The sequence below is a fragment of the Podarcis muralis genome, chromosome 2 (assembly GCF_964188315.1).
Source record: "Podarcis muralis chromosome 2, rPodMur119.hap1.1, whole genome shotgun sequence".
Lineage (NCBI taxonomy): Eukaryota > Metazoa > Chordata > Lepidosauria > Squamata > Lacertidae > Podarcis > Podarcis muralis.
Window position 1 is genome coordinate 78,967,685 of NC_135656.1, and position 9,550 is coordinate 78,977,234.

The 9,550-nt window shown below is 47.7% G+C and overlaps 1 protein-coding gene across 2 annotated transcripts in view; it reads right to left on the reverse strand.

Moving 5' to 3' along the window:
* WNT7A (Wnt family member 7A) overlaps window positions 1-9,544 on the reverse strand; it is a 50,328-nt gene extending 40,784 nt beyond the window's left edge. The window contains exons 1-2 of one of the 2 annotated variants that reach the window (XM_028718976.2): window positions 9,002-9,544; window positions 6,744-6,970 (exon numbers count right to left, since the gene is read on the reverse strand). In XM_028718976.2, the coding sequence (XP_028574809.1) occupies window positions 6,744-6,970; window positions 9,002-9,072 (298 nt within the window). In that variant the 5' untranslated portion in view covers window positions 9,073-9,544. Of the gene's footprint in view, window positions 1-6,743; window positions 6,971-7,911; window positions 8,687-9,001 lie in introns of those variants that run through there. The other variant, XM_028718977.2, reaches the window with a different exon arrangement.
* Between the last annotated feature and the right edge of the window lie 6 nt (window positions 9,545-9,550).

Sequence of the window (9,550 nt, forward strand, 5' to 3'; positions counted from 1 at the left end):
TACTGTTATCATACAGGAGTCAGAAACCTGCAGCTCTCCAGATGTTGCTGAGCTCCATTTCCCACCAGCCTCTGAAAACCTGGCTTGTTGGCAGGGATGATGGAGTCTAGCAACATCGTGAGGGGCGCAGGTCCCTCCAACCTGGTTCAGTAAATTCAAAAAACTGTGAACTCCAAAGGACAATTGCACTAACTGTGCCTGAGAGGTACAAATGAAGTCAGTTCACTTTAAAAAGGGGATCAAACAAAATTATACTGCAACCTACGATGGGACATAAGAATGTAGCCTTGAAACACTGCTGTAGCCATCAAGCCACTGAGGATTCTCTTGATTATAATCAAGGAAGCACATTGAATTATGCCCAGTAGGCTAATGCAGGCAGCACAACACTGGTATAATATGCTTCATACTCCGCCGTCAATCAGTAGAGCAAGCTCAATGCTTTTTGCCATTTCAGATATGACAGAACAAGAACAAACTGATGAGCACCTCAGAACCCTTTATAATCTTCAGTGAGTTTTGGAGAACACTCTCAGTTTCTCCTGAAAGCCATCCATGTTTGAGGTTGCATTAGGGATCCTGTTTGCCCACTGATGCCATCGAGGAAGAGATCCCTTTAATTTTGACACCCTCGCCAGCTACCTAGTCTGCCTGCTGCCTTGTCGCTCCAAGTGTGCCTGCCTGGAGGGCCTCTGTAAGCAATGACTCAACTTTCAAACAAGCCTTCAAGGGCAGCCATCCAACCCTTCAGCGTCAGGGTAAGGCACGAAGGAGGACAGTTGCCAGGTTTGAATCTGAGAAAGTGCTGCTAAGTGTTGTGAACTCGGAGGGAGTTAATGAATTGTGATCCTGGCACCTCCATGGCTTGGATGCCCAAGAACAGCCCAGGATTTTGAGCTTGAGTGTGCCAGAAGATCCCGTTCAGCAACTAAGCTGGAGATAGATGCAATAGGTTTGGAAGGTGGCATGCTGTAGAAGAGTTTAAGGTAATTCAAAAAGAGGACCCCCTGCTCATGGTCTGCATGCATAGGGGTGGTCTGCCCATAGGCGCCTGCGTGCTTGGGGTGCCCAGCACTTTCCCCATTTGCAAACAGGTTTTGCAACATTTTTATGTTGTTTCAAACACTAGCCAACCCTGTTTGACCAGAAGCGACATTACGACAAAAAGTGTCTGTGTGTGTGTACCATGGGAAGTGAAGCCTTTCTCAAACTACTTCCAAATCTCTTAAAAACTATTCCCATTTCCATCTCCAACCTCAACGAAGCTACTTCCTTCCACGCTGCCCTGGCCTCCTTCAAGAGGAAGGGTGGGATATAAATTGAATAAACAATAGTAAGTCAGAAGAGCTGCCCAGTGCATTTGCTTTCGCTTGGCCCAGATTCAACTCGAGTCAAGTCACAGGGTTCCTATCCAATTTAGGTGGACTTCCAAGCAAGCGTGAGCCTGACATACCAATCTGTGGACCTGGGTTTCCCCAGCCTCTGCCTCTTCAGCAGCAGCATTCTCTGAACTCCCAGCATGTTTCGTTTCAAAACTCCCCTGAGGCAGAAATGGCTTTTGTAGCTCAGCACAGAAAACCACTGGAAAGTCAGATCTGCAAGTGGTGTTTTTTGGATGTGTCCAAAGCAGAAATCCTATGAGAATGAGCCCTGCTGAACTGGCTGGACTGGCTTCTGAGTAAAGATGCATTGGGTGGGACCAACAGCAACGGAGGTGGGCAGTGGCATGTTGTACATTAGGTGCCATTCTTAAAGAAATATAAAAGCTTCCTGAGTATATATGCCTCTTCTAAAAGCACGTCTGTGAAACTGCTGAGAGGATAAACTGGGAACAGATAAGAATGGCAGAATGAATGAAAGCAAGGGGAAATTTTAAGGGCCAGCAGGTACAAATACTATTTGTATGTATGACTTTGTGCACACGCTTGTGTGCACCTGTGCTTGTGTGTCCCAGGCAAACTCATAGCACAGCACACTCCTAGTTCCAACAGGTCATCTTGCCAGCGGGTGTGAGGACAGATCTTGGGGATGGCAGACAACCAGACTAGCTCTTGAAGAGGCTCAGGTTTGCAAGGAGGAGGAGGAGGAGGAGGAGGAGGAGGAGGAGGAGGAGGAGGAGGAGAAGAAGAAGAAGAAGAAGAAGAAGAAGAAGAAGAAGAAGAAGAAGAAGAATGTAAGGGCCTACTCCAGTTTACCTTTAAGGTCCCTGCCAAGGCTTCCTTAAAACAGAGATCCATTCAATTGTTTATATCATCTGTTTTTAGTGTTTAAAGTCCTCCATATTTTAAAGTAGGGTTGTTTTTTCCTTCATTTTACTGTATTATCATCAAGGTTTGTTTCTTTTTGTTTGTTTGTTTTTGTTTGTTTTACAAACAAGCGGTGTATAAATTTTATGAAATAAATGTCACTCTCTGTTTAGAACCAGTGAGCTAACCACAGACATATGAGTAAGTACACGTGGTCTGAAGTACAAGGGACAATCATCCTCTGCCCATTGCCCCTGTGTTTTGATTTACTGGAAGCCATCCAGTGTGGCTGGGGTGACCCAGTCAGGTGGGCAGCATACAAATAATTTGTTGTTGTTGTTGTTGTTGTTGTTGTTGTTGTTAAAAAAAATGGAAAAGGATCCCTGGACGGTTAGGGCCAGCCAAATTAGACTATAGGGTATGGCGCTCATCTCTGCGTTCAGGCCGAGGGAGCCGGTGTTTGTCTGCAGACAGCTTTCTGGGTCATGTGGCCAGCATGACTAACCCACTTATTACTATTATTCTGAAGATAATTGTCCTTAAAATATGACAGTAAAGTTAGACCAACACCACTGAAGCTGTGGTGACAATATTCTCCCTCCCTTTCCCAATATTCTCCCTCCTCATATTCTGCGTATCTGCTGTTGAATTAACAGCTTGAAAGGCAGGGCCTGAGTTGCAGAGAGATCCCACCATTCCATTGACATTAGCAGCATTTTAAGAAATATCTTGCTATCTGGCTAAACTGAACTTGGAAATGAAAAGCATCAGGACATCAGCCAATGTAGTGATTAAAGCAGGCTTCCTCAACCTCAGCCCTCCAGATGTTTTGGGACTACAACTCCCATGATACCTAGGTAACAGGACCAGTGGTCAGGGATGATGGGAATTGTAGTCCCAAAACAACTGGAGGGCTGAGTTTACCTATGCCTGGATTTAAGTGTTGGAGAAGGGCCTGGGATACCTGGGTTCAAATGCCCACTCAGCCATGAATCTCACTGGGTGACCTTTATGCCAGTCACTGCCTCTCAGCCTAACTTATCTCACAGGGTTGGGGGAAATGGGGAGCGGGGAGGACCATGTGTACCCCGCTGAGGTCCTTGGAGGAAAAGGTAGACTATAAATGTTCAAGGTTGCTCTCTCGACTGCATTGGTTTTGATTCACAGCTAAACACTGGTGGATTAAGATTAAATGGGGTTGGATAACCACTACTGACAAATAAGGAGTCCAGATGTCCCTTGAGCATACCAGCCTCCTCATTCCCAAGCCCCTTAGGCTGCCGCAGGACTCTGTCAATGCTCTTTCTCCTCAAGAATCTTTGAACTTTGACTGGCTCCATTCCAACAATGCACAGGTCTGGGGTCATAGGTGCCCGCATGCCGCCTCTGAAAGCGGAATTTGTGTCATTATGTGCTACAGTTTTGATGGCGGATTAAAAGTACCTTACAATCACAGGCCTGGAACTCTGCCCTTAATGTGTCTCACTGTATTCAGAAATGGCTTGGTGCAGTGACTGAACGCTAAAAGTTTCATCCTGAGCGAAGCCATCATGAAATCACATTTTTCACAAGACTAAACTGTGTGGGTATAAAATCACTATAAAAGCAAAGTCAATATTTAACCATGTGCTTATAGGGGCTCCTAGTCAATATCGTTGGGCTTGCTGTCTACTACACTTACGTGAGAGAAAAGTGGATGAAAATCATGGATAGCGAGATAGTTATTACATGGCACATTTGGAGAGAAAGCAACACAACTTCTGACAAATAACTCCTTACCTCAGATGCACCCCCAAGGGAGCTTTGTTATACAAGCACAAAAATAAGATAACATATTAATAATGTTAATTTGTTTTTGTTTTTATTGTTAATTGTTGTGGAAGACATTCAGTTTGTATTATTTATTTCTCCGATTTTGATTACTCATTTATCCAAACACAATAGTCACCAAGGCACATCCTTATATACCATACATGTGCATTTGATAAGTGAATTGCTAGGACTTTTTTTGAGTAAATAAACTAGCAATGAATAAAACAGCTGAATTTCAAATGCAACGCAAAAGTGATTGACCACAGTCCAAAACAAACTGCTATTATCCGTGGCGCAATAATCAAACAATCAAACACAGATACCCCACATCTGAGAGCTCAGCATGGAATGTGTATATCATTCTGATCTAGTTCACATTTCTGGATAACTCAGTCAGTAGAGCATGAGATTCTTAATCTCAAGGTTGTGGGTTCAAGCCCCACATTGGGAACAAAGTTCCCTGCCTTGCAGGGGGTAGGACTAGATGACCCTCATGGCCCCTTCCAACTCTACAATTCTATGATTCTATATGTAAAAATCAGTAAGAAAAAAACCATAACTGCAGGGAAACTGATGTAATCAATCATCAATGACGATATTATTATTGCCGTTCATTGATTAAAAACAATGACAGTGGCTCTGTGTTCCCAAATTGTGATTATCTAGTCCCTTCCTCTTTATTCCAAGCCTAAATATAACAGTGAAGCTCTAATAATCTGACCTGAACCTAGTTTTGACACCCTGGAAACATAACCCCTTCCAGATACAGTGATCCCACATCCCATGCTTCCACCATAGCTGCCAACTTTTCCCTTTTCTTGTGAGGAATCCTATTCGGAATAAGGGAATCTCTCTTTTAAAAGGGGAAACGTTGACAGCTATGGTTTCCACAGCTCATTGGTGGGTCCAGACTGCTGAACCATGGTTCAGGAATCACTGCCACAGACACCATTCCTAGTCACCATCAAATGCTAATCTCAAAGACTTCTGAGTTGAGAGAATAGGAACAGATGTCTTTGTAAACCCAGAAAAGTAGAATAGTTAAGAAGCTATGTGAGCTTCTCAGATGTGTAGGACCTGTCTTAGACCACACTACTGTACAATGTGCTAATTAGACCAAAATCAGTTCTGCCAAGACAATCCACACTTTTGTCACCCTTTAACCACCTTGCCTCCTGATTTAAAGAGTGTCAAAAAGCAGTTAATCCACTTTACATGATCATGGGGTTTAGAGCATTTCCACACCTCAGTCTGAAACCAGTTTTGGTAATGCAAATGTAAAAGCTGTATTAGCTAGAATGAACGTTTGATTTTAAAAGAGTTATTCCCCCACATTTCATCAACATTTTCCCATACACAATAGTGCATGGGAGGCTCTCTGACAGGTGATGTGCAAGAGTGTTTTCTTGTGTTTTCACATCCAGAGCTTACACCTTTCCTACCACCACCTTAAACTGCTCTGAAACATGATTGTAAAACCTAGACACACACTGGAAACCACCTCGGCTTTTAAAAACGACTTTCCATCCCACGTGCACCATATTTGCACATTGCACAATAAACTGTGAAACAGACTTAAGAGCATATTCTTGTGCTATGGGTTGAAAGGCCTAAATAGTATGCTGTTGGGCATCTTAACTCAGAAGTAAGCCCCACTGAGTCCAGGGAAACCTATTCCCTAGTAACTGGGTTTAGACTTGAAACCCAACCCTAAACAAATCTGGATTTCAATTAGACATTTCTTAGGAAGTGCATTGAGGGTAGCAGCCTTACAGTAGAAACAGTTGCGGTAGGTGGGGGGGCGGGGGGCGTGGATAACATAAAAACATAACGAAAGCCCCACTGGATCAGGCCAGAGTTTTATATAATCCAACAACCACAGACAGACAGTGGGGTGAGGTGCTATTACTCACCTGACCTCCAGTAGGTCACTTGCTGCTGCTTACTAGGAGTTAGAGGGGGAGGGGCGAGGTGGCAGGGAGTTTGGTGCAGTGCAAATGCACCAATAGGAGGGCTGGATTGGCTCTGCTGTTCTATTTGCACCCTGCTGACCTCACCACTGCCTTGCCCTCTACCACCCAGTAAGCAGCACTGATGCAGCTGACTAGAGGTCAAGTATTTGGCATTGCCCCACCACGCAATCCACTGCTGTCTGACATCCTGTTCTCATTGTGGCTAACCAAAGGCATATGAGAAGCCTTCAAGCAGCAGTGGTGGACATTGGGGTCTCAAGATTTCAGCGGCGCCAAAATTCAGCGCCTCTCCCCGCCTCTCATGCTCCATTCTAAATCATAGTTGTGGCATCCCCTGGGGCGCCCCAGAAGCTCCACACCCAGTGCAAGCGAACCAGCCATGTTCCCCTAAATCCACCTCTGCAGGCAGGACCTGAGTGCAACAACACTCTCTCTCCCCACTTGTGATTGCCAGCAACTGGTAGGCAGAGGCATACTGCCTCCCACAGGGGAGTAGGCCTATGAGTGGAGTAACGGCTGTATACCTAGTGAGGATAAGTATACATCAGGGCTTTGCATATCACAGTTCTCCTAAGCAGCCTCCTGCAGATGCCATCACACCCTTTGCCTATCTCTCTCTCTCTCACACACACACACACACTTCTTTTGGTAACTCTTCGGTGGACTCGAGGCTCCACCTTGCCACAGCTTTTATAGTAAAGCGGTAACATACCCACTTTCAGCTCTTTTCCAAAGACCGTCCTCTCGCCCAGGGCAGAGCAATTCCACCGTCCATTGCGAAACTGAAACTGGCACTCGTTGATGCCCATTTGGGAGCCTTCTCCGATCACTATGATGGCATCGGGCCTGCTCTGACAGATCGCCCTCTGTCGAGGAGCTAGGCCTGGGATCTTGTTGCAGATGATGCTGGCCCCCAGAGCCACGACGGAGGAGAAGCCCCTAGGACGAGAAAAGAAGAGAGAGAAGGTGGAGGCTAGAAGGAGCTGGGCAGCAGCACCAGGTCTGTGTCACAGTCGATCGTTTGAACACGCCTTCTGGAGAAGCTAGATGTGGCGGTCTTTCCAGCTTCTAAGTACTACGTGGATGCCTTTAAAGCCCTCTTCAGCCCCTGATCTGCCCTTCAAAACGTGGCAGCAGCTGATGCTACACAGTGTTAACTTTTCACCAAGCTAAACGCTCAGCAGTTTGGTTAGTACGATTCCCTCTCCTTCCGCCTCCAGCCCCCCAAAACCAACACATACACACACGGGTTAAGTAAGGGGCGTCGAACCAGAGCGAACGTGCCCGTCTCCCTTTTCTCTCTCCCAGGCATTTTCACGTAGCATTTTCGCTCCAACCCTTCCGGGTGCTGTTTGCTAATGTCAACTGGCAGGTTGCGGCACATACTCGAGCAGAACCGAAAACATCATTTTGCTCAACCAGCCCGTGGCCAAGACAAGCCCGACGCGGCTCGGCTTGCCTTGCCCGCCCCAGCAGTCCCCCGGGGAGCCTGCGGCTGAAAAGAGTCAAAGGAGCGATTTGGGTCAATAATTAGATCGAGATCTCGGGAGATAAGAGTGTTAAACAGGGATAAGGAGGAGCACGTGGGCTTTCCCCAGAGCGCAATCCAACTTCCTGATATATAAATTAGAGCGCACAGACTCGGGATCAAGAAGCTTTCACCGTTTGAAACGGTGCGTTTCTGTCTAGAAACTAAGCTCCCCACCCGAGCGGCCTTGCTCGCACACGCCTTCCAACATAATCTCGCAAAGTGCCCGTGAGCGCTGCGTTGGGGAGCCTGGTCGTGTGTAGCTTGGCGCGCGCGCGCGCGCGCACTCACGTGCAGTTAGACACTCACGGGTATAAAGCACCTACTACTTTCCAAGTAGGGCCAAACCTACCTGAGAATCCAATAATGGGCTAACTCTCACCAGCTCATAAGCCAGATCTGAACTGTACGTCATTTCCGTGGTTCTTTGAATACAAATACCATATCTCAGGCGCGCTGTCCGGATTGGGGGAACGCGACTGCCCTGCGTCAACCTGCGCGCTAAGAGCCCTCATCATTCGGAAGCAAGTTCCGATGTAATGAATGAGACCCGTCTGCAGGTCCGTCTGCTTAGGATCGCGCGTCCTCCTAGGCATCACTTTCTGCGCGGTACCAAGCGGCGGGCTGCAGCAGCGCCGACTTTTTGCGCTGACGGTGGTGTTGACGGAGGAGTTGGGGTGTCTGCGATCCCACAGGCCGGTGGTCCCGAGAAAGGGCTGAACAAAGAGTTTGCGCGACCGGAGTTTGTCCTGGGCCGGAGGGATTTAGGCGCTCAAGGGAATCCCAAAACGCGGACGAAGTTCGCAAACTTAGCTCTGGAACTTGTCTTCCAGCCCTGGAAGATATTGTGCTGCCGAGCATGTGCAGAGCGCGTTTGCTTCCTTTCCCCGCGTAACCCATCGATCCGGGATCAGGCGGAGGTTTTGAACCCAGCCAACTCACCCTAGCCCCCACCCCAAATATAAACACTTTAAATAAATTTGCTCTGAGAAAGGCTGGGTCTGCCCAAGAAAAGAGGGAGGCTGAAGCAGGTAGCGCGCGCGCTCTCTGCCTGTCTCGCCTGAGCTCATTCAAGCGCTCCTCGCCGCAAAGCCTGGATGGATTTCAGCGGGCAGCGGACATCCAGCCCTCGGCAGCAGCGGAGATCTCCCCGCCGCCTCTTGCCATTCTGGTCATGCCTCTCGCACATCCACAGCAAGTGTTTTCTCTCTCCCCAACACGCCCCCCCCCCCCGCGCGCGAGCCACACACTTAGAATATAATGTGGGAACAACAGCAGCAGAAATCATATTCTTACCCTGGCTTTAAATAAAAGGGAAGAACCGCTTGCAGACTCAACTCCCCCCCCCCACCCCCGCCAGTTGAATGCTAACAGGTCCGGGCAGGTTTGGCACGACGTGTTTGCGTTTAAGGGGGGGGGGGAGACGGGGGGCGGCGACTTACCCAATTTTGATATAGACAATTCCAAGGCTCAGAAAGATGTGGAATATCCAGCGCCTGGTTTTCCTGTTCATATTCCTCGTTGGTTGTTGGGTTTCAGATCAACATGCGAAATTATGTCTTTTTTTTCTTCTTATAATAATATTAATAAAAGCAGCAGCAGCAGTTGCAATAGTAGTAGTAATTCCTCCCTCACACTCTTTGCGCGCTGGTTAACTTCTCGGTGCCTCAGACAGTGCAACGCCAGGTCAAAGTAGTGCAGACAAAACAGTCCAGCCCTCCTGAGATCGGAGCCACCCGGAGCGAGCGGTGGGTGTTTGTAAATCCCAAGAGACAATCACCATCGCCCTCTCCGCTGGGTCTCTCTCTCTCTCTCCCCCTTCACTCCTTCTCTATCCCGGATTTGTATGCCTGTCACACGTAACACTTTAGAGCGCGCTGGGGGAAGAGAAGAAGGGGAGAGGTGGGGGGAGAGAACACCCCACACCACATGTATAGGCTCCAATAATCTCTCTCCCTCTCGCAGCGCGCAGCAGCTCTGGAGGATTTCCC